The sequence below is a fragment of the Periplaneta americana genome, chromosome 9 (genome assembly GCF_040183065.1).
Source record: "Periplaneta americana isolate PAMFEO1 chromosome 9, P.americana_PAMFEO1_priV1, whole genome shotgun sequence".
Taxonomy (NCBI): Eukaryota; Metazoa; Arthropoda; class Insecta; order Blattodea; family Blattidae; genus Periplaneta; species Periplaneta americana.
In genome coordinates this window covers 62,292,873-62,319,799 of record NC_091125.1, presented here as the reverse complement: position 1 = coordinate 62,319,799, position 26,927 = coordinate 62,292,873, and the positions used below count along the sequence as shown (strand labels likewise).

Below are 26,927 nucleotides of genomic sequence, written 5' to 3'. Positions count from 1 at the left end.
AACAATTTTGTTTCGAAAAGGAAGAAAAACGAGCAAAATTGTATTAAACGTTTTTCTTTGAAATATCTCGAAGAGTAACCCCCTTAAATGAATTACTTACGGATCACTTTGTATATATGCTATGTCTTGTGTTATAATTTATAATATTCGCAGAATATATGTGTTCAGTGCAAAATGTGGCTAATTATATCCAACTTTACTGCAAAAAGGGAGTAGCTCCATTATTGGTTTATATTTTACACCCCTAAATTGCTGACTGTAATAAATGAGTGAGTGATAAAATGAAACTCCTAGATACCTACGACATACTCTGAAAAACGAAAGAAGTTCAGTCAAAATTTGAATTTTTAGACTATGTTTGTTGTTTTCCACAACTTTGTAAAAATGGAGCTACCTCCTTTTTACAGGGAGCCCTTCAATTAGTCGTTCGGGACGGTAAATTTCGTGAAGTCAAAAATGTTCTTGTAGACCGTTTTTTATCGTATTATTACTATTCCCATGACTGTTAATAGGGCCCTTGTAAATTTCACTATGTGTGATCATTGTTTCAGAAATAAAACGAGATAAAATATTGCACATGGATAAAATTCAAATTCCATTGTCGAGTCCGATCAGTCGCCGAAATTGAATTACGCGATTCGTTCGGTGCTATGTGTAGTTAGATTTAATATTATTTTATTGTTCAAATTTCTCAAACATTTCATTTGGAAGCTTATAATCGTTGTTTTATTCTCTTTAAATGTTTTAAAGTATGTTTTTTGTAACAATAGTAGTAAAATGAGCTTTCGTTCAGTTTCAGGATGCATTCCATGGGCTTACACTCGGCTCTGGCCATCAAACGTCAGAGGAAACGGCGAGAGGAACAAAAACGAGCGCGCGAACGCCGCTTCAGCTCGCAGTCGACGGAGAGTGGCTTCACCAGTCCACGCAACAGCATCGGCAGTCTCGATATCCAGAGCCGTGGACGGGGGCGTCGGTACGGAGGCGGCGGCAAGAAGCCGACAGGCGATGACGTTGGCTCCAAAGTGGTCACCAGCATAGGAATGCTCCACATCGGAGTCGTCTTCCTGGTACTGGGAGCATTCCTGCTTGTATCCGGTCTTCTGCCTGGCGATCTAGCGCGATGGGGTTCGGAATCTTCAGGCGGATGGTTCAACGAACTGGTCATCACCGGGGCGTTTGCTCTCGCCATTGGAATATTCCTCATAATCCTCAATAAGATTATATCTAAACGTGAAGAAGACGATTTGAATGAATATGTACAACGACAATTGACAAGATCCAAATCTGGGCATCGACTGGTCAGAGATGTCGAAACTGGATGCCTTACAACAAAACACGATCAACGGGCGAAACTTGAACATCGAGAAGATGAGCTCAGAAGACAAGAGCAAGAGTACGATGAAGATGAAACAGTTCCTGTCCACTCACCCCATAAATCACCAGTTTATACCCAGCATAACGTTATGAACGGGGACGTCCAGCCCATTGTATCGCCACATCTGGAGAAGATAATGGAAGAAGAAATATCAGAGAAAGGTGAAGAAGAATCCAGAGCAATGGATAACTACAACAAGGAAATCATGTCAAATGGGTCGACCACAGCAAGTCTGAGCCCTGGTACGCCGTCCGAAACTCAGGAGTTGCTTTCAGGGTCCGGAAGATATCTCAAGATGTCCAAAATATGAGATCAAGACATGCAGTACGACCCTTACCCGAGAAGAATTATTTACGACGATTCTTCGGCTATAATGACATCAAGAATCTGAACTTGATTCTTTGGCCAAAGTACCGGCACGATTCTATAAATGCAAGTCAGAAATGGATATTGCATAAAATCTTCTCAATAAGGTTGTACTGCTTTGTGTCAAAAAATAATAGCGTCCAAAATTGACGAGAAAGACATGATCATTAGCTGGTCACTTTGTCCGAAAGTCTGTGAGAAATGTTCCTTAATAGATTGACGTCATCGGATCTTGTAAAATATGTACCATGATCTTGTTTAGATCAAGAGTACCTGTTATAGCCATTGGTTCGGAAACTTAAAATTTTCATGCTGAAGAATGGCATACACTCTTGAAGAATGTCTGTTAATAAAAACCACATTCTTGGAGAATAAACGTGAGAATCCAGGTTCTTCCATCGTATTGGAACCAGTCATATATCGATTATTCAAATGCGTGGATGAATGCAATCGTGATATTTATGTTTCCATAATTATTTGCTTCGAGCGGTATTGTATTCGTCCAAATTACACAATGAATAACAGGATAATGTGTTATGATTAAAACACGCGGCCTATCGATGAAACATGAACAATGCATGCAATTTTATGGCTGGTGAATGTTGAAGCTTTCAAGCTTACGAAAATTGTATTATTCGCAGGTGTTCCTTTTCCTGCTTGATATGTGTTTGAAGAGAGAACGTTAGGATAAGCGAACAGTATTTGGAAAACAGTTTCAACGATGGGAATTTATAGACCTCTATTCCCTTTTACTGTTTATTTAATATACTCAGCATATTAGATATTTATTGTGTGAAAAATTGTTACCGAATACGTTAAGTGTATCTAATTTATTTGTTATTTATTTATTTTATGTATATTTTGTACAATGATAGTGGACATTTTTGACATATCTACAAATCAATTTATCCCTTGCACGTCTTTCTGAGATTGACTACCGAAAGTACATGAATACTGCACAAATGCTACTTTTTAAGAATTCAGCATAAACGAAGATATGCTCTCTAATATCATTGTAATCACACACATAATAAAGATAGTGTAATATTGAGCATGATTAGAGCATTCCATAATTTCTCAATGCATAAAAAGTAGCTTATTCTTAACTATATATTAAGCTATAACAAACCAGAGGTTGCAGTAGGCGTCTTTGCATATTAAACTTTTTATTAGTTAATTCTTGTATGAACTCTAATAATGTTATGAATTTTTTACACTAAAAACGCTTCAACTTAACCAAAAGTTATAAATAGGATCAGAGCAGTGTGGTAACCACATTCCTCTTATTTCAAAGCGAATGTTTTAATTCGAGTATGACACTTGTTATATATAGACTTCGACATGCAACTAATGCATTCCAATTCCTGTGATTTATTAATTTTAAGAGTCATGTTAATTCAAATTGAATTGAATACCCGCGCGAAATACCCAAACCAGTATATCCAATAATATCCCCATGTTACACCTCCTAATACAGTTACACATGAATGCTATGACCTTTGATATTGAAGAAGCATTTTCGTCACACATACTTCATTAATTTATTAATTAATAATTATAATTCAGTGATCATAATACATAAAATGAATTTTAAGTATATTCATACACAAATCATCATACAGTATATATAATACACCAAGAATATTGTAGATCAGTGCAATAACAAACATACATGTGTTTGTTGATAAATATAAAACATAATGAATTTGTTATTTAAAATTTTCTACTATTGTATGTATAAATATTTCTGTGCCTCTGTACAACATTTGATTACCATAACTTTAACCATTTTAAAGACGAATTGCCATTAGTGGCAAATTACAAGAATATTCGACACTGGATTTTTTCGTACTTGGTTCACATTGGGGATATACTCTCGAAAAGGATTTATCATGTCCGAACAGCTGGAAAATGTGTGTGGACTACGATAAATAAATAGTTCCCATTATTCGAAATATTTAAGTTCGTAAAAGAATCACTGTTCTGATTCTAATGAGTTCATGCAATTCTCATAATCGTTCAAATTCCTGATTTTCATAACTTCGCTGGAATTACTACAAGATTGTAAATATTTAATATTTTGCTATATATTTTTTACGATTTCATTACATATACTATATAAATAGCCAACTATAGTTATAGATTATACTCTCCACAATTTCTATCATACTTTTCGTCTCATTTACAAAATGTAATACAATCAAAAGTAAATGTTTCTATTTCATTTAGTTTATTTTGACGAACTGTATAAAATAAGTTTGGCTGTAGCCATTTAGAAATTAGTGATATTTATTTTGGAGTGGTTTTAAGAATTTTCCATAAACAGATAAAAGGGCAGAAAGAAACCAGATCACCAGAATGAAGTCAGAAGTGGCAACATATTTAAATAATATGTTTTGTTTATGAAGTCCACACACTACGACTCAATCTCTTAAACATTGTAGATCAAGCAGCACAAAAATACACCAGAATGAGACTTTTCTATGGTTTCTCTCTGCGTTTACGCTTAAGGTATGTAAGCAATTCACAACATTGAAAGAAAGAGTTGTTATGATTAAGATTATTTATATGTTCTTTAAGTTCCATCTGTATCATGTACATCGGTTAAATATTTATATTGTTTATATTTCACTAGTATATAACAATCTATCACGCATTTAACATGTAAATATGAATATATGCCAATTTTCTCATCTTAATATTGTTGTAGATGTAGAATTCTTATATCGTGTTATAATGTTGAAGATGGATATGTAGTTTGCTGTCCATTTCAATTAACCTCGTCTACATTTATGAAGTTATTACTAAAGTTCTTATAATAATTCCACACATTTTCAAATACAAGTGAATTGATTCACATAATTATGTATAAATTAATCAGCCACTAATATAAAGTTACGCACCACTTAACAACAATGTAAAGTATTGAATAGAATCGATGTTAGATATCTCGGAATGTTCACAAAGTTCATTGCTTTTTTTAAGTTACATCTTCATTTCCAGAGAGTTCACAAACACTATAGAATGTATGTCTCAACAAAGCGTCAAGTATCTTAATGCACGTACAGTCGTTCAGTTTCACATGTATTAAATAATTGATTATCCTGAAATTGTGAAAATACGTTGTTACATGCAATAATGAGTTGCAATATTCATGTAACACTATCTCAGTTAGTCAACTTACAATTTTGTGAAGACGGGACAGGCCAGGAAGCCTAAACCGTGCAGTTGATGATGATGACGATGATGATGATGATGATGATGATGATGATGATGATGATGATGATGACTAACTCAGTCTATAATTATGTTATTTTGATAAAGTAAATATTTCATTTTTCTTTGTCCATGAATTTGTTTATTGAAACAAAATTAATTTGAACAAATTATACTATTTCATTGTAATTTCGGTCAAAAAGTATTGATTTATTTTCTAAAAATCCTCTCTTTAAAAGCAATGAACACATCGTATACATTCTGAGGTTGCCGGAAAACGCTCAATTTTATATCTTTGACATAAGCGTTATTACTATTTTCAAGCTATTACTAAAAAAAAAAAAAAAGCATGATGAAACACTATTCAAATAAAAATTAAGTATGTTATACAGTTATAAAAAAGTATGTTATTGCGTTATTTAACTTGAAGTTTGAATAGGCACGTGACGTAGCTAATTCAATCGCAAATGTAATCCCCTCTGCTTACTTCGCTTTGTAAAGCAAGTGAGTTCGCTTGTGCAAAAGAGCACATTTTTGTAATTAATGCTTATGTACAAGGATAATAACAAAAATTTCGTGTTTTCCGGCACATATTGTTTTGATTTAAGAAATATGTTTTTCTTCAATAAAGAGAAACATGTCTGAGGCAATCTGATGGTATTCCAAGAGGGAATAGATGAACTGATATATCATAAACCGGAAAATGCCAAGGAAATCGATTGTTAATATTTTCATAGAACTAAACATGTTGGGAAAATGTGATGTGTCGACGTTAACGACCTCTCTCTAGAAGACTGATTGTACACCTTTATACTAATTTGTAAAGGAATACTTGAAACAATATTTTTCAATGAGATATGATTATATTCATTGAGGAGTATGATTGTATTTTATTTTAAAATTTGTTTCTTACTTAGTGGGGGCTATTTTCAATATTTTCACTGTTATTCGTAAGTCAAGCTAGCTTAGAATTTACATAAATGTGAAGCATTGTCTTTCATTTACGTTTTTATATGGAGTTGAATGTTATGCATTTCACTTTTAGCTGTTTAGTTATTTTAGTGTGGAATAATGTAACTAACTATACAAGGGAATTTCTTTATCAGCTTGTTAAATGACTGTAAACGTTGTCACAATCTGTCCAAGGTACCAGCGTCAGAAAATCATAATTGTTTTGGAAAAATGACAGAACTAATAATGTTTAATAGACAACTAGCAAGTGCAACTTACTTGAATTTCTATTGCCATCAAAGTAAGACAAAGACTTCATAATATAAATATAATTGTTGCATACCGGTGTTGTTTGTTTAAATATGCTTCCATTCAATGCGAAACAAAGCTTTCTGCACGACTTTTCATCTCTTAGTCTATAGGAGAGTACATATTCAGTTTAAAAGTGACGCTTTTGTCTTGAACATGCAAACATTAGTAATTCCAATAATTTTATTCAGATTTCCATTTTTACGATAAATAAACTATTTGAAGATGATGTACCAATAATTGCGTTTCTGACGTTGGGAATATATATTTTTTTTTCTCTGACTGGATAATATGAAAGATTCTGCACTGTAAACGATAAATGTAAAATAAGAATTGCTGACAACTGGTGGTGATCATATTCGACAAAGATTCGTGTTCAATTTTTTTAATGGAATAGATTGTATTCTAACATATCTTATAAGATTTTCACTACTATACATATTTTTTAATGCTATTCAATTTCCAGGTTCTTAATTGTTACTTGAAAGCTGTTAAGTTTTCGATGAAAAGTTAGATACATAATTGTATTTGGTTATAAATTGATTTTAATTGCATCAAAACGGTCAAATGTTCAAGTTATGGCCAAAAACTGTACAATTTATTCGTTGTGACGTTTTATTATTGACTTTAGTATAGTTCAAGGGAGTTCTTTTACCCTATTCACAGTGATTGGTTCTTGCGCTCTAATAAACTCGCCTCGGAACCAGCCACCGCTAAGTCGATGTGAAATCTCATTCTAGTAGGCCACAAGAACTCTCCTTAACAGGAACTCTGTATGGATCTGATATCCCTGATGACTTCGATACTGCAACTTCATATTACAATGCTTCTTAAAACATACAAGCCTTAGATGGTTTATTTTATTAAAATAAGTAATAAATTCATGCCTTTAGTAACACAAGCAACAAGAGATTCTCCCTCGAGTAGTGTTTCAATTTGTAGCACTTAATTCTCTTTGTTAATATCTACGCTTATATTATTTCGATACAAATTTAACATCTACAATTTATTTTATCAACAATAATCTCACTAGAGGTTTTGATTTATCTAGAGAAAATCAGTGGAATTTAATTGACTTTTACACGATTAGAGGAAAGTATATAAAGATTAGAAGAAATAAAGTACTCTAAAAAAAGGTAAAGGTATCCCCGTTACATGCCATGAAGGCACTTGGGGGGCATGGAGGTAGAGCCCCATGCTTTCCATGACCTCGGCACTAGAATGAGGTGGTGTGGTCGGCACCACGCTCTGACCGCCTTTTACCCCCGGGAAAGACCCGGAAGACCCGGTACTCAATTTTATAGGAGGCTGAGTGAACCTTGGGGCCGTTCTGAAAGTTTGGCAACGAGAAAAAATCCTGTCACCACCTGGGATCGAACCCCGGACCTTCCAGTCCGTAGCCAGCTGAGCTACCCGGCCGCCCGAAATAAAGTACTCTAATACAATAAAATATTAATTGACTTACTAAAATTCTATTTCACTAATGTTAGCTTCACCAAAACGTTTTAATGGATCCGCCATTTTCAGTTGACTATCTATGAGGTAAACAAATGACCATGGCAAAGCATGTTTTATAGTATCATAAAGAATTTGCAGTTTTAGCAAAAAAAAAAGAAACAAATGCTAAGGAAGTGATAAAATTGTAGCGATAAACAGCCATGATTGGTTGAAACACGTAGTTTCGTATCATTTTATTGGTCAAAAGTAGTATGACGTAGTAAAAGTGTAATAGTCTTATATAAAAGTGTCGGTATACATAGATGCTATGAAACGTGTGCAAATATGCAGGATTTTTCATAAGTAAGTGTATAAATCTTATGAGTGTAAAATTCAATATAAGATTACAGTGTCCTGTAATAATTTTCTGATCATAATCGTCCTTGGTGGACAAGTAATGTATCTATCTCTGGATCTAAGGCACACGAATTTATGTACTTGGTCTCAGGTAGAAGACATAACTGCTTGTTGAATATTTATTTGTTCATGAGTAAAAATGGACGAAGCCGAAACTCTAAGCACAGACTCGCCTTTACTGAATTCTCAGCTCTTGATAACAGATGGCATCACAACAACGACTGAAGGGAATTCGATTTAAAATCACACTTGTTTACAGCCTTCTATATGGTATACCAATAGCTGCCGAATAATGCCTTCGTTTTCAAGTGCATGACATTGAAACCCAACTTTATCTGAGCATCTTCAGTGAAAGAAAAGTAGTAAATTGCTCAGACTGAAAATAACTTCTTATAACAGATTAAACTAATAAATAATGACATAGCCGTAATCGTTGTTTGAGTGTTCTCTCAATACCACAGAACATTAGGTATTCCTAGATTAAGTTCTGCTCAATCTCTAGCATTCTCCTACACGTTTAATTTTAGGGGTTCAAGTCCGGTGATCTGGCCGGCCAACCAATTCACTCTTCATGAACAGTCTATTTGTTTTGATAGTCATAATTTCATAATTCGTTGTTTAGTGTCTAAAATGATTGTATTTTTGACAATGTCTTCTTAAATTTTATTCTCATTACGTCCCTAAAAGTTTTGCACTGGCTGTGGAAACATCATGCATATATTATATTAATTGATATTATTTTGTTGTTTAGTACTAGCCACAGACTTTACAAAAGTAAAATGCGTAGATAATAATTTGTAATGGCCACAATAGAAGCCACATAATAACATCTATATTTTGACATAAAAATAAATAACAAACCAACTTGTCAAAAGATTGCAATAAACTTTGTTGTGGTAACATCTTCCCTACTGCAAAATTATATATATATATATATATATATATAATTTATTTTACAATTTTCTTTCTATCTCAAGAGTTTGCTCTGAGAGAAAAAATAATGACATAGAGATAATTACCTCAGATTGAGGTTCTGGCTGATATGCACATCTATTATCAGGCAGTAAATCTCACTTGGCGATGTGTCGGAGAAAGAACTATTGTTTGTATACATCTGAAATCTGATTAGCGTAATATGTAACTAGTCAGCGATGTATGCAATGAAGGGTGAAAGGAACTGGCCACCCTATCCCATTATCTCCTGACTTAGTTGCCTCGTGGGTGATGCCTTGTGATGTCATTTATGAGGTTCAGACCTGTCTTCGGATAACATAGAGATAATGGAACAATATAAACAACAACATAGAGACAATGGAACAATATAAAATATCAATGACAGGGGGAACAAAATAACAGCAAATCTACCCTAAAATCGCTTTGTGCACACAAGATCTAACAAGCTCAGCAAGGGTTCGAAACTTTGGCTGCAATCACATTGTAGAGTGAATGTGCTGAAATGATACCGTTTTCTACATAGGTCAGTGCTAATTTCCGGGGCACATCTCAGAACTACCTATTCAGTTTATTATTTTCATTCGATGACCTCAATATAATAAAGTGGCTGTGATATTTTGGTAATAGTAACTTGGTGAAATTATTTTTCAGAAGTGCAGAATATATTTCAGGTAAACATTTGTGTTTTATTCTTAGTAGCATACAATTATTGAATTTTAGTTTTCGAAACTTTTCTTCCGTGAAGAACGTTTTGATATTTTCTCAATTTATTAGTTCTTAAGGTCGTGCTGTTACGCAGTTATTGTGAATTATTATTTGCAGAATTTGTCAATATGTCGTATAATGATTGCCGTCCTTGGCTCAGAACCCAAGGTACGTAGGTTTAATGCCCACCGATAATGATGGATTTTAGCCGTAAAAGATCCAAATTGCAGTTTCCAACAGATGATATAATGTAGAAGATTTACTGCATATAAAATAGTTTGTCCATGAATAAAGACGAGTCCTTGGCTCAGAACCCAAGGTACGTAGGTTTAATGCCCACCGATAATGATGGATTTTAGCCGTAAAAGATCCAAATTGCAGTTTCCAACAGATGATATAATGTAGAAGATTTACTGCATATAAAATATACGTTTGTCCATGAATAAAGACGAATAAAGACAAAATTCCATGTTTAAGTCTGCTATTACTCTGTTATAAATTCTTGGTGACGTGGTGATTCAGGAGAACTCTGGCGAAGAAACATGTAGTTTTACAATCGCTGGTTTAGGACAACCTATACAATGATATCATCGACTTACTAGTAGGCGTCATACAAATTGAAAAAGCGTTTCAATTAAGCCGAGATCAATTGTGAATAACATATGACTTAATTTTCAAGTGATCGGTATTGGAAACGGACAAACATTTGTCCATATCTACATTATCAATTAAGTTGCAATGCAGCTTTTCAAATTGTATCTCATAGTTGAGTATTCTTATCCTTCTTGATGTTCTCTCAGTTATGTAATTCCGTATTTCTAAAATACTTTTGAATTCTATCCGTATATGTAACGCCCCCCATTGTCTTCACTATTACTATTATTATCATGTTTATTATTTTTAAAATACCTGAAATTGAGAGGTGAAAGCTACAAAGCTGACAAAAATTCAAGTGGGGCTATTCTGCTTCTTATTTCAGTCCATTTTCTCTCGAAATTTCTGTTTTTATACAATGTTTCTTTTATATTGAGATATGGCGTAGTGTAAACACATTTTTTGTTAAATTACGCATTTAAAAAGTAGCCAAATATAGCAGTTCCGAGTCGCATACGGGTAGGAAATCATTGAACCTTACAGACTTCCTGGAAAGATAATTATACTGTTGATACTATTATCATTATTGTTACTTGATTAGTGTAATTTTATTTCTAACTGTTACTCATACAAATATTGTACAGTGTATTGCTCATTTACAGTGCTATCTTAATACGAGCGAACACATTGCATTAGTATGCATGGCCACATAACTGTATTGTGACGATCAAACTAAAATTCTTATGCTGATTTTTTCTATATGACTTTTGTATATATTGCTTTCAATTAATAAAGACTATTATAACCTCATATTTGGTCCTTTTATTCAAGAAAATATACAATCATTAACACAAAAATAAAATTAATCCAACAAAGAATCATCTGTAAGTGTGTGTGTGTGTTACAGGATTCATCTTCAACAACTTCTACACGTATAAATCAATTTTTAACAAATAGGCACATATATAGAACGCAAGAAAACTATTTTTAAACAGTAAGGTAAGAGATGAAACTAAAAAATACATAAGTAGAAAATGATAAGTCGAAAACGCTTAATTACTGCAATAAGGGCATAAGGTTCATAACGTCGATCGCTGTAGAGACAGGCAACGTCTTTAATACCATTGAAAGTATGGTGTCCGAAGTACCGGTACTCTACCACTTTTACGGTACCTATTTCGATAGGTTGTAGCAAAAATAAAAGATAATTTACATTGGTTTGGCCAGGTATCGTGAATGACTTTCTGGATAGTCCTTACATACATCCACAAAGACTCAGTGCACAAAATCATAAGATTTGCTAGAGAAAGTACCATTGCAAGTACGAGAAGATGTGCGGTTTCAACATGAAGGGACTCGTGCTTACATTGCTGGTGGTGTGCAACAACATAAGGGAGTAATTATTGACATGACATAGTCGGAAGTAGAGGATCATTTTCCTGTCCTCCAAGGTCTCCCGACTTATCTCTGGAGTTATTTCTTGAGAGATACATAAGAGAATTGATTTACTCCGAACCAGACAAGAAGGAATTGTTTGGGTTACTGGTTAAGAAGAAACTGCCTACTGAAGAATGCACTGGAAAAAAATGGTGAACGGGAGAAGAGTTCGGGGTAGAAGAAGATATCAGATGATAGACGACATTAAGATAGGCCTATGTGGATCATATGCGGAGACTAAGAGGAAGACAGAAAGTAGGAAAGATTGGAGAATGCTGGGTTTGCAGTGAAAGACCTGCCCATGAGCAGAACACTTATGTATGTATGTATGTATGTGTGTATGTATGTATGTATGTATGCTGGGATAAGTAGTGCATGTACATAGGAGGTAAGAGATATCCCAACTCTCCTCTCTATAATCGTAATCTGTAGAAAACACTGTGTGTGAAAGAGAGTGAGAGAGAGATATTCATTTGTTTATCGGGAATAAAATTCTCCTCTTGCTTGGTATCCGAAAAGGCTACGTCTTCATCAACAACAGATGATGGTAATAATAATAATAATAATAATAATAATAATAATAATAATAATATAATAATAAATGTGGATATGGGAAAGAACTGAGCGTGTGAAATGGACAGACAAAATATGAAATGAATCTGTGCTAGAAAGAGTAGGTGAGAAAAGAATGATGCTGAAACTGATCAGGAAGAGAAAAATAAATGTACTGGGCCAATGGCTAAGAAGAAACTACCTACTGAATGGTGCACTGGAAAGAATGGTGAACGGGACAAAAGTTCGGGGCAGAAGAGAATGTCACATGATAGACAACATTAAGATGTATGGATCTTATCCGGAGATTAAGAGGAAGGAGGAAAATAAGGATGATTGGAGAATGCTGAATTTGTAGTGAAAGACCTGCCTTTAGGCAGAAAACTATTATTATTATTATTATTATTATTATTATTATTATTATTATTATTATTATTATTATTATTATGCATTGTTTAAGCTATCAAAATTCATTCTACATTGAGCTATGAGCTTATTCATCTTCATATTTGCCACATACGGTATCATTGTATGTGTCCATTACACAAAACGTTGGTGTTCCTATATGTACACGTGTCGGAGTGCCCTCCTTGCATGCATACGACGTGCTCTAGTTTGCGTCCTCGCGTGCAGCCGTGCTTTCCGTGACTGTCGACTTAAGAATGGATGTGAATGGATGGATCTACGTACTGTACGAGACGACTCACGTGATCAACTTAGTAATGAGGTCCATAAATGACTTCGATCCTAAACAATGAGCGCTATCTGTAAATTAGATACAGATTAGTGTAAGTTATTCATATGACATGCCAGAGGTGAAACAATAATTTATGCAAGTTTGTTATTTTTTATTGGAGCTAAAATGGAACAGTCCAATTTATCTCTATATCATATGATACAGAACAATAAAAAAAATCTTTTATTCTTAGCCTATTTACAACATTACTTTCTGGTGTGTTAAGACGATAAATGAAGAAAGGAAAATTTATCCTCACCTTGGGCGGTGGGAATGCTTTTAAAATTATAAATGGAATGGAATGGAATTTCGGAAGGAAGGCACTACGACTTAGCAATACTATCTTTCAAGATGTATTGCGCTAGCATTCAAGCTAGGCGCATTCCCAAACTCACACCGGATGACTGCACTAATGTTCGCTGCATACCCAGATTTCGAGCAGGCAACTCCATTCGTCCCTAGGCCAGCCCACTCCGTGCTCTCCAGCCGGTGTTCGGGAAATGCTATGGAATGATGACGAAATGAAGAAATGTTGATGGAACGATGTAGGCCTAGATTCCTAATAGGGAACGGGAGAACCTCGAGGAAAACCCCAATTGCGACCTTCTCTGCCACAAGTATGGCTGGATTTTCAATGAAAAATCCCATTCCAGATCGGGACTCGAACCCGGACTCCCTGCGTGACATACTGAAGATTTGACCACTCAGCCACCGCAGAGGTAAAACTACATATAATTAAAAGATTATCTCTAGAGCAGTGGCGTGCGGATCCTATTGCATTAGGGTAGGCTCTTCATGTTTGCATGCTACTTAGGTATACAACTTACAATATCTCGAACATATTGATAATTTGATATTTGATATAATTTTAGTGAGTTCTGACATCAAACCAGAGCAGCAGCCAGAAGGAGGGTAAGAAAACAGAAACCTTCGGAAACTAATGATAAAATAAATTAGTAATTAAATAAATCATACCTTATTTACTTGAAGGTGAACTCCATTCTGCGTTCCCTTTTAGAAAACTCCTCAATGACATCGCTGTGGAATGTAGGGGATTTTCGGATTTCTTTCAGCTTTTTCTTCTCAATGGACATCAAGGCTAGACTGCTCAATCTTTCTTGCCCTTGAGTTGATCTTTGAAGTGATTTAATCTGCTTAAGGGCAGAAAATGACCTCTCAGCAGATGCAGATGTGCTTGGTATGGTCAAAACCAGTAGGGTCAATTTGTACAATTCGACAAATGCTGTGTGGAGTTGTTTTGATTTTAAATGTGTTACCAGTTCATGAGGGTATTTTCCACGAAACTCCTCCATTGAATATAGGACTGTCAATTCATTTTTTAGACGGACTATGTCAAACATTGTACTATACTTTACATTCAGCGCATTCAGGGCGGAATTAGGAAAATTTAATTTATAAGACTGAAATTTCGTTGGATCAAGCAATGAAATAAATTCCAACTGAGGGAGATTTCCAAACCTATCTGTAATATGGTCTGTCACATTGTCTATTATTTCAAAAAATATTCTCCTGTATTTTATGACATCATTTTCTAGGCATTTTCTTTTTCGCTGCACTTCTTCACATTCGACTTCATTACAAACATCACTCCATAATGCATCAAATCTGTCTCTCTCATGTAGAACAATACGTTTTGTTTCATTAACCTTTTCTACACAATACAGAATATCCAAATGCTTCGTTTGAAGAATGTTGTACAGAATGTCAGTGTATACAAAGATCTTTGATAACACATTTAGAAGAAATTTGGTTTCAAACTCTGAAAGGAAAGACAAATATCCACGCGCAAGAGCAACAGTTTCACTTTCCCAGTCTGATGAGTTGCTGAGTATATTTTTAAAAAAGTCCACCAGCAATTCACGGTTCTCCTTTACAACATTGACTATTCTGGAAGAGAAATTCCGTCTTGTGGGTGCATTTCTTGGAATTATTCTGTTGGAATATTCAGTAAGAGAATACGCGCGTTTTGTAGACTTGGAGAAGAAGCTACTTAGTCCATTCAATGTTTGAAAAAAGATCCGGCACTCCTTAATACTCATAGCTGACTGAGATAAGACTAGATTTAGGACATGACTGAAACAATGAACAAATAGAGCTCTAGGATAAATGTCTTGAACTTTGGTTTTAACTCCATTTATTTCTCCAGCCATCACTGCCGCACCGTCATATGTTTGACCAACTAATTTGTCTCTGATATCATAAGATGCCACTATGTCCATTACATGATTAAATAAACCATTAGCGGATCTATCTGCACTCACATCAACGAAGGAAATAAACGTTTCTTGAACCCGTGCTGTCTTGTCATGGACATACCTGAGAGTGGTGGATAGATGTGATTTGTTACTTACATCGGATGTTTCATCTAAAATAATTGCAACATGCTGGGCCATGGAAATGTCATTCTTAATAGATTCCATCAACACGCCACTGATAGCAGTTATCAGGTCATTTTTGAATTCTGTTCGATGTGCCCTTAAATGTTGTAGACGACTCTAGATGTTCTCGAAGAGTAGTGTCGTAGTTGCTCAACAAATGTAAAAGTTCTATATAGTTGCCTTTGTTAAGTGAATCTTCACTTTCGCCATGCCCTCTGAACAGCAGTTCTTGCATGGCTAAGAAGCACGTTGCGTCGATTAGGCGTTTCAATATTTCTCTGTTCTTCTTCACCATTTCATTGTGACGCGCCACATCCGATTTCAAATGTTGATCAAGTTGGGTGTCAATACGAACACTTCCAAAACAAGAAAGCTGAACAACCGAACGCAAATGACACTGCGATCGTTCGTGTTTGACAATGGCATTGCTGAGATTATTTAAGTTATTATAGCCCTCTTTGTTTCACACACTTTGTTCGTTACAAAATAATAAGCATGGCCAACAAAATAATTTATTAAGATGACACCATCCGGTTAGCCAATTAGTTTTCACATATTGGTTCACACTGAAATAACGTAAATATTCTCTACTCTTTTCTTTATGTAAAAACTTTAAGTTTGGAAGCGCCGGCACTGGTCTTCCCCCCACAGTTACAATTTCAACTTTTTCGCTAAATGATCTACAACCAAAAGGCTTTTTAAAAATCTGTTCAATTATACAGTGATCTTTTGCCATATTACGACAATATCGCACTAGTTATACCTCACTTTGTTCAAAGAAACTCTATAACACACTCACTTTACCACCAGAAGTTCAAATAAACACTATAATACAATAATTTCATCACCAAAAGCGCTTTCAATAGCGCCAACCAGCCTAACGTATTACGGCAATGGACAAGACACGTAAATCAGGGCGCATGCGCCAGCTGTTCTAATGTACTGACTATGAAGGGAAACACTACGCTCACTGCAGGGCCGGGTAGCTGTGGCGCCGGGAGCCCAACTCTCCAGTGACGAAAGATGACGCGAGGGCGCGCACACAGCGAACAATAATTCAAATGCGATGTACAGTATCAGCCAAAAGGAAATGAAAATAGGATGCCAAGCCATAGTTTGCTGAAATTTGTTAAGGACTCTGCAGACTTTCTTAAATTAACAATATTACTTTTAAATACAAATTTAATAAATTTCTTCCTGTCTGTCTGGGTAGGCGCAGCAGACCTAGCCTACCCAGAATGCACGCCACTCCTCTAGAACCCGGAATATATGTAGTTACTGAAGCCCAGAGTTTGGTCACATTTAACACAAATTAGGTAAACAGTGACTATAAATGCTCAAGGCTATGGAAAGGAGCTGACGACGCGTCTAGGTTAGGCCTGGGCACTAATATCTCAATAGAGTCATTGCAGACTATCCCTTAACTCCCCACTCCGCTTTCCACGGCTGAGACAGTAATGTTTTGGTCCAATACGAGTAGAGAGTAAGGTAAGCATTCCATAGTGACGGATCGTATCGTGGAAATTTGATCACGCTACAATTTCCACAAGGCATAAGAACTAGAATAATTGTTGCGTTCAGGAAGGACAACATAGCGCCAGATAAGTGACGTACAAATCTATAACTAAATCTGTAACAAATTTTAAAACTATGTGCGCTTGCGTAAGTGCGTGTATACCCACTTCACTTGCGTGATTCGGGTTTCGAATTTTGCGGATAGATGGCAGGACTGTGACCCATTTTCAATTTGTACACCACTTCAGCGGACCACGCTGTACATGATGTGTATCTGTGAAAAGTTATGTCATGTACTAGGATGAGTGTATGTCTAAGTGTTCGTGTAAGTGTAGTGTAAGGAATGGATGAGGATGATGATGAAGGTGAAGAAGGGAGAAGGGAAAACCCGGTGCCTCCACGTAGCCTATTCCTGTTGAATAGCACTAAGGGGCCCACCAGGCTTAACATCCCCATCCGACGGACAAATCACTACCAACAGTGACGTATGCCTTCTCTTCACTGCGGAGAAATTTGGGACTTAACCCAGGCATATTGGTGCACAATTTAGTGATTAGAAGGTGTGCACCGACACCTCTCCTAGTCCCGAGGTAGAAATTGTACATGAAAATCTCTGACCCCGCTGGGAATCGAACCCGGGTCAACTAGTCTGGAAGCAGATGCACTACCACAGAGCTAACTCGGCGAACACAAATGTATATGTAAAAGGTCAATTTAGGCTGCCCTTATCAATATCTTACAACAGTAATTATCATCAAGATTTTCTTTAGGAAAAACAGGAATAATGAAAACGAAGCTAGAAGAGTTGAAATTTAATATAGTCTATCTGCTTGCACTCAAAGCATTACCGAAAGATCCTCTTGTTCCATGGTGTCGTTATAACCTGCTCTATTTTTAGAGTTAGAGTGATAATTATAAGTTTTAATTCCCAACTTCTCTTCCGCCGAATGCAAACTGAAGGAGTTTAACAGCAAACTAGACACTGAATTCATGTTGAAAATATATTAGTTGAGTCACTGTCGAGTTTAAATAAACTAACAGCAGCAACAACACTATTCACTTCACTCTGACACCAAGGTTGCAAGTCGGCTGCCATCAGAATTTGCAATATGGAGTGTAATGGTTCGAGTCGTGAAAGGAATAGGATAGCTGCGTGCGCACGAGAAACGAGTGAAAATTCCGAGGTATAGAAAAGAAAGGGAGAAGATGATGAAAGATGGGGGTGTACCTATGATGGCAAAATAAGTCTGAGGTCCAACGCCGAAAATTACCCAGCAATTTTGCTTCAATTGGTTGAGAAAAAACCTCGGAAAACCTTCAACCACGTAACTTGTTCCAACCAGAATTTGAACCTGGCCCGCTCGTTTCACGGTCACACATGTTACCCATTACTCGGTGGACTTATTAGACAATGCTTGTATCTAGGAAAGCTTCATTCATCCTCCAAGAAGTAACTGGTAGATATAAGCTAAAAATGTAAAATATCAGAGATGTCTACTTTGTCATCCTGTTAGATGGCAATGTTCCCGCGGTAACATGACCTGTGAACTTCAAGTTACATATTTCGTTACTTCATCTGACGAAACTTAAATTTCCTTATCTACTAAAATTCCCTTATGTGATTTAAAACGTCTTCCTAGTAGATCGCAAAATGATGTTTTATTGTAATTTTCTATAAATATCTTAAATCGAGGGTTTTCGACTTTTTTAAACGCAAAATCAGCTAAGAACATAGTGCCGAATTCAAGAATGCATGCCGGACCAAGAGAATAAAAATAGAATGCTTCCACGTCATAAATTCTCTCACTAAAATATATTCCACTGATTATTATAGGTCTATGATTCGTCATCAACCAACTCGAAGGACTGGGCGCTTTGGCCCCTTCTCGTCTCCAGGCCTTTGAAGATTTTGAACCAACATTTGAATATGATAAGTAGGAGAGACCCTTATCATGTCACAGAGGCGCAAGTACATAAGACAACACAGAAAGCAGATGTTTACCCCTATGAGGAGATGAATTTTCACCATCTTCCCGGAATCAAGTTCAAGTTTACCTGTAGGCTATTGGATTTGTAACTAGGAAAGACTACAGCTTTAGTCAAAGTCACTGTAGCATTAGCAATTTTTACCACAGTAATTTTGGTTCATGAAAGGTAAGTATTATCGTCCATGAAGTTCTTAACCAGTACTAATCACACTGTTATCACTTTGCTCAGTATTTTCCTATATATGAGCACTCTGACAAACGAGTTGATGAGGATGCTGGCTAGAACCTTGCGTATTTTCAACCACAGAATTCATCGTCTGGCTTTGCTTTTATTACTGGGAAACTTTCATCAGACTTTACGTTTCATGGATCAAAGAGGCGTTAATATTGAAATGCGAGAAGCTTCTTTATCCTAGATTTTAACACGTGTATCACGTATCAGTTACATAATGTCTCGAGTTTATAAACTGTATAACTCTGTATTTAAATTTCTATTTAAATTATGGACATTACTCAGAGAATCGAACAACGATAAGTGAAATTCGAGATCAACAGTGTCAAAGAAAACTCAAGTAGGCGTACAATGAAGAAACCTTCTCCAAAACCGCCAAAATCTTACAGCATTCGCTGAATATCAAATTTCGGAATTCCATGACATTTGGTCATATCAATAATGTCCGGTCTGACATTTGATCCTGGATATTTGGTCCTGGTCATAATATCCGGTTATGCATTTGGTCAGGAGTAAATTCGTTTAAATATTCAGGTTCCATTATAAACCAAAATAATAGTATAAAAGAAGAAATAAGTGACAGAATTTCCCTAGGCAATAAAGCATATTTTGCGAATAAAACGTTGTTCAAAAGTAAATTAATATCGAAGTCAGCAAAATTCAAACTATATAAAACAATTATAAGACCAATTGTGACATACGCATGTGAAACCTGGGTGTTGAAGGAAACAATAAAACAAAAACTTTTTATTTTTGAAAGGAAAATTTTGCGTAGGATAATGGGACCAATCAAAGAAAAAGATGGTACATGGAGGATCCAAACCAACATCGAATTAAATAAGACAATTAAAAATAAAAATATAATACATTTTATTAAAGCTCAAAGACTAGGATGGTTTGGACATGTAAACTGAATGCAAAATGATAGACTGGTAAATAAGATCTACCAGTGGCAACCTCTAACAACAAGAGCAACAGGAAGACCAAAAAATAGATGGAGGGATGACGTACTGGAAGATTTAAAATTATTAAGGATTCAGAATTGGCCCAAAATTATCCAAGATAGAGAGAAATGGAAAGAGATCGTTGAGAAGGCCAAAACTTCAATGAAGTTGTAGTGCCTTGAAGAAGAAGAAGAAGAAGAAGAAGAAGAAGAAGAAGAAGAAGAAGACATTTGGTCCTGTCTGATTGGTCCTTTGCAAAATTGCCTGCATATTTTGTCATGTCAATAATGTCGAGGTCATTTGGCCCTCTTGGAGAACTGGTTAAAGAATGTTTATTATGTTTTATTTACTGTTCTACCAATTTGTTCAGAGTCTTCATCCTCACGGATTTCTGAGTTCAGTTTTCAGAGAAGTCTCATATTTTCTTACGCGATGGTGCTTATTTCTTTTAACTATTTTGAATTTAGCAAAGCCTGACTTGAAAATGTGCATTTTACTACGTAATTGCAAAAATAATACTTATGGATTTGGACTTCATTAATTACTTGTACAAGATTTACTAATGACCGACAAATTCTAATTACCCGTACTGCAAATCATTGCGGAGAGAAATAATAGTGTTTACAAAACAAACTTGACATCAATCGTCTGATATGGCGCATGGCTTCCAGGCCAGTCAGGAAAGCTTATAGTAGCAAGTCAATAGAGACAACTATACTTTAATTCATCACTAGAGTTAAGAAAAAGTATTGCTTAAAATTAGTCTTGCGATGTATAACTCGTTGCACGAATGATTGCCGGTGGCCAGTAGGCGAACTAAGGCATAAACACTGGATCGTATAGTATAACGCAGCGCCAGTGCCTATCTCGAAATCGGCAATCATTCGTGCAACGAGTTATACCATAGTTACCGGTTCTGTTTACAAGCAGAGTATCTATGCACGTGTGATTGGGCAGCTCACAGTAATGCCAGAGCACAGCTCAGTACAGCGCAGTCAAAAGTAACACAACAGATTAACGACCTAGATGTATGTTAAGAATACCACGACCATAATAAAATTAAGATAGAGGTTCTAAGAAAATATGTTGACCAGTGCAGTGAAACATTAGGAAACATAAAAATAGTATTAAACATACACGTGCTTGTGACAGAAAACGTCAAGTTACATAGGCACAACAGAAGTTTACATCACAATTAAGTGAAAGAACGTTTTCTGAAGATCTGTGTGAAGCATCATTGCAGTGAAATTTCCGTTAAACAAATTGCATAATGAGAAACTAACTATATGGCTTTTAGGAAAATGCACACGCAGGAAAATTCTTACAGAATCAACACTGCGGAAGAATTTTGTACAACATTCATATGGACAATGCATTACTGAAGTGAAAAATAAATTAAAAGATAAGAAAATTTGGATATGAATTGATGAAAGTACGGACTCAGCCAGTCGCCACATTGTTGATGTAGTTGTAGGTGATTAAGCACAGAAGGTGCCAATAGACCGTACCTTTTAACCACTGAAGCATCAGACAAGGTTATTTATTCTACCATATGTGAACTTTTTAATGCAATGAGTTTGTTTTGGCCATCATGTGTGATATATGAAAATATCTTGCAAAAAAATTGTCACAGATGCTCCAACCTGCATGAACAAATCGACAACGTTTCGGAGCATTATTCGAATATGACAGATGTGAATGTCTTGCATATACTTGTCACAGACTTGTAGAAGAAGTGAGAGCACAATTTCGTGACGTTGATAGACTAATGGCTAATGTTATAAAAGTTGTTTGTTAAGGCACCGGAACGTATTTCTGAATTCATAAAACAGTGTGCCAAAGTACCTATGCTTCCATCTCCAATTATTACCTGCTGGGAAACTTGGTTGAAAGCATGCAATAATATTATCGTGACAATCTCCAATCAGTAAAGAAGGTGATTCAGTCATTTGACTCAAGTGATTTCGTAGCAATCAAAACATTCCAAGAAATATGAGGCGTTCTGTAAGAGAAGGGCGAACCGCCAAATGTACCTGTAGAGATAATCGATGTTCAAAGTATTTTACCTGTAAACGAGATAAGGGCGAAGCCGCCAAGGACACGTCTGTAAATAATGATAATTACTTTGTATACTGAAAAACGAATACTTTATTGAAAATTGCAATTAAATATCCAATTTAATATTCCAACTTAATGGTGATCATAGATGACATTATGAATTCGTCAATATTATGGGAATAATTTGAAAACAGTATATTAAAAAAAGCAAAGGGCGTAGAATGAACTCAATAGTGGGAGACATTAATAACAATTTGATAATAATAATAATAATAATAATAAATAAAAACACTTAATCGCACTGTGATGTGACATTTACAAAGTGTCTGAAATTATTAATAAACAAAAATAAGTAGATTCCTGTCATGTTATTACCCTTGCTATCAAAAGTGGTCTCACTTGTTCTGGGAACAGAGGTGCTAATAATCCATTACATCATCTTCATGAAATTTTCCTCTGAGTCGGTCAATGCTAGTTGCACGTTTTGTTTGCTGATCACTTCATCCAGAAACGTTCTGTGGCACATAGATAAGGAGAGCTTCCAGATCCTTTACTCTATCAGAAGTGAACTTTATTGGAGTGACATAGTACCTCTTTGGCAAAACCAGCTGAGAGAGGTCTGCCTATTCTTAATGCTACATCTGTTCACATCAACACTGGTTACGAGCTTAGAAATATAGGCATTCTGGAGATCATAATCACCCAACTCCCAGAAATTACGAAATTCAGGTTGTATTTTCTCCATACCTAATGCGTTGAAGCACCCACAAGTACTGTACATGGGGGGGCTTATACTACGAGCTTGCACATGTCGAGATATTTTCGTACTAATGTACGATTCACCTTTGTTGCTTTTAATCTTTGCTTGTACGTTTATCCATTTTTCGACATGCCTCTGATGTTTTCTACAATAACCAGATATGCCTGGTTGATTATCACTGTCACTATTACTCATACTAAGCTATTAAAATGTCCATAAATACACGTAATTCCTCACTACCGTTGTACTCGCCTGTGTGGTTACAACAACACTGAGACAATGAATGGCGTGCGCCTTCAAGCGGAGTGGCGTATTCGTCCTTCTCATTCGGAGTAATATGAATATTATGAACTTGTCACAGACTACTCAGTTTCTCCAACCTTACAAATAATGATAATTTCGATGTAGTAAGGGAGAGCCCGCCAACGTCTTCCAGGCTTAAGTTGCAGATATGTGTCTTAAATATTCGGAGAAGTAAAAAACACAAAACTTGACCCTTGGCGGGCTTACCCTTCTCTTACGGAACGCCTCATATTTAATGATGCAGTCACTGAATATAATATAAATTATAGTTAGTCGAATTTCTGGTTTTGCCAGCTATAGTTGTAGCCTTAGAAACAAAGAGTGTAGAACTCACTACTCAAATAACACTGATTTATAGATATTGTTCATATTCTGAATAGTGCTGAAGATGAATTTGAGAAACACATAGGCCTATATATAAAAACAAAAAAATATTTCATTACATAAATAAATAATACGTAAATCAAACATTATTATTAATTTACCACTAGTTTAGAAATATAACGTCAACACAAAATGGAAAGTACTTAATGTCAACACAAAATGGAAAGTACTTAATAATCAGTTATTTCTCTTGATCCAACTGTACTGCTGCCAGCATCGGACTGTCTATCGTTGTTCAACCATATCCTCGCCACACAAATATAGGGTACTATGTTGCATAGTTAGCAGATAGTAATACTTTTTCTTAACTCTACTCATTACAACAGACCACACAGTTATGAAGAGAGTGAGATTAATGATAAACAAATCCCCTGTGGTGGCTGAGTGGTCAGACCTTCAACCTGTCACACAGGCAATCTGGGCTTGATTGAAATTTGGTGGACAATGTCGCAGTTGGAGTTTTCTGGGGAGGGGAGGGGAGGGGTCTTCCGTTTCCTCATATAATGCATCTCCATCATTTTATAAACATCACTCCATTCCGTCATCATTCCCCGAACGCTGACTGTCGACGCACAAAGAGGGCTGGCCTAGGGACATGTGGGGTTGCTTGCTAAAAGCCTGGGTACACAGCGAACCTTAGTGTAGTCAGCCGATATGGATTTGGTAATGTGCCTAGCTTGAGGTAGAGTGCAATAGATCTAATAAGGTCGTGGTGCTGAGCTGTAGTGCTTCCTGCCTTAAATTCAATTATAAAACCAATGCGTAAGGTCAATAGAGAATATGGAAGCTACATCTGAACAGTTTAGACCAAAAAATAACATAAAGGTATTCATAAATGGTAATAAACATAAATAAATAACGTATTAATATTTAAGAGAATTTAGAAATTGCAGTAGTATTGTTGTAATGAAATTTCTGCTAGAGAGACGTAGTCGATAAGTTACAGGTAACTTTTTTTTATAATAATTTATTGATTGATCAGCGCATTTAGCATCATACAGACCACTTCTAAATAAAATACAATACGTGACATAGAATTGAGGACTCCAAAGTGAATAAAATAATAGGGTATTTCATGAATTTAGACATAAAAAAGAGACAAAAATTACAATGGAACTGAACAACAATGATTACCAATCAATAATTGCTAAAAAAATTTTAATAACAAACATGAACATTTTAATAATCTACAGAATGTGACCTGCTGGCTTCAGAATGAAATAGATTGTATTTTTCTGATTAGCGAATTTATTTGAAGAGTTTAGAAATATTAGCAACAGATTATGAAACTGTTTACTACTGTGATCCTGAAAATGAGTCTTGAGAACAACAATGTTATTGCTTATATCATTTGCATTGTAAATCGGTTCTTCTCATCAGTTCATAGAATGTTAATAATAATTAAGAAGGTTACCGTTCAATAGCAGCATTTGGTCTGGTATAGCCGATGCAAAGCTCACTAACATTTCCACATTTTTAAGTGCATAAAATACATCATGTTATTTTTATCAATAATCTAGAGTGCGTTCTAGCTATTAGCAAGAGTTAAAAATTACACCTCTATTATAAAACAGTCTAAAGTAAAACAAAACGCAATAGAATACTAGAGAAAATAGAAACTGAGACAAAGTCTAAGGTAAAATAAATGTAATAGAATACTAGACAAAATAGAAACTGGGACAAAACAATACTTACAAATTGAATTACGAAAGACTCACTGCTTTATTTCTAGTCAAAAAGAAAATTGGGACATTTGGAGTTCCGTTAACAATTTGTTGGGATAACTGGACATATGACGAATAAAACAGAATGTCTAGTCACGCTAGTCAAGAAGATTTTTGCCTTTGCAGTCATTTATTGGTAGGCCTATCCAATTTCTTCAACAATTCAGAGCTACTTACTGGTTGCATTCTCAGGCTCACATCACTCGAGACCTGAAAGATTTTCCTGCTCTCTTGAGTTTGTTCTGCATAGCCATCCTACATAACTGACGAAACAAATCAGATGGCTCTCGCAGATATCGAGAGATAAGATCCTAATTTTGGAATTTAAAAGTAATTTCGACATATCCGAGAAATTGGATCTCAACATACAGTTATATAATTAAAAATCTTCTCACAACACAATTTCCGTGAAAATCTAAAATAATGTTACTGTTAGTAATTTTGCTGGGAATTTTATTTAGATATATTAAAAGCGAAATTTTTGTGTTGCAGGCGTAACAATGATTGGGGCAATGCCAGCAGTGGCCGTGCGCCACGAGCGAAGGAAACAGGAGAAACGCACTAAGCGACCAAGTCAGTTGTACTTAGGAGGATACGGGTTGAAGCACCCATCTCCCCCGAGCAGAGGCTCTTCACCCACTCCCAGTCCTTTGCAGAGTCCACCAACTCAGAATGAGGATCCACCCCAGGAGTTCTACGTTTGTGGAAAGGTAAGAATTTTATCGAAACTCGATGCTTAAAAATAATAGGAAATTAAGCCTTTTAAAGTACAGTGGCTAAGTGATGTCTTCAATTATCAGTACAGAGTATTATTGTTGAAATACCTATAATTAGCTTGAAATTATATCGTATTCTGTATGGCCACATTACTAAAAAGTGTTTAATCTCCTAATTAGCAGGAAGGATAGATATTTTGCAATGGGACACCCAGAGTTCATTTTTGGTGTTGCAAATCAAGTAGTTGTAAAATATAATGCATACCATATGAAACTAACTCTCACTGCTGATTTTGTTTTTCACAGCAACTGTACTCAGCTGTCAAATTTAACCCCTTAGTTTGTTTAATATTTACAATATTTTGGTTTCCTGTCATTGTGAGTTTATTTTTAAAAAATAAGATATCAGATATGTAGCCTACATGAGTATCATCGAATTCTTCTCATCAAAAACTAGAAACTGCTAACATCTATGGGTAACAAACCTTGCTGAAATGTGGCTCAAGATTGTAGAATCTAATGGCCTTTACTTTGAAGATTAGATTAATTTCTTGTCACAACACACGCAAACTAAAATTTTTCTCCAAAACCTACATTACTTATGAAACAGTATCTCTATTAATAATACAGTGTACTACCTACATAGTAGGATGCAAATTTAATCAAACTATTAAAACTTACTATTTATTTCTGTCTTTCACAGATGTCTGTGTTTAAAGGTATTTTTCTGGTTTACACTGTTAGTTCCTAACATTTTTTTTATCCATTTATGTCAACATTTGGACAAATTACTGTCAGATTGTTGCAGTAGATTCTGTAGTTAATCCTAAAAAAGAATTTAATTTTGCTGCT

At 35.5% G+C, this 26,927-nt stretch overlaps 1 protein-coding gene across 6 annotated transcripts in view; it reads left to right on the top strand.

Annotated features, from left to right (window-relative positions):
• Positions 1-26,927, top strand: part of LOC138706004 (uncharacterized) — an 843,117-nt gene that overhangs the window by 808,258 nt on the left and 7,932 nt on the right. For 4 of the 6 annotated variants that reach the window (XM_069834880.1, XM_069834875.1, XM_069834881.1 and 1 more), the window contains one exon: positions 25,852-26,069. In XM_069834880.1, the coding sequence (XP_069690981.1) occupies positions 25,852-26,069 (218 nt within the window). Of the gene's footprint in view, positions 1-793; positions 11,138-25,851; positions 26,070-26,927 lie in introns of those variants that run through there. The other 2 variants (XM_069834879.1, XM_069834878.1) reach the window with 1 other exon arrangement.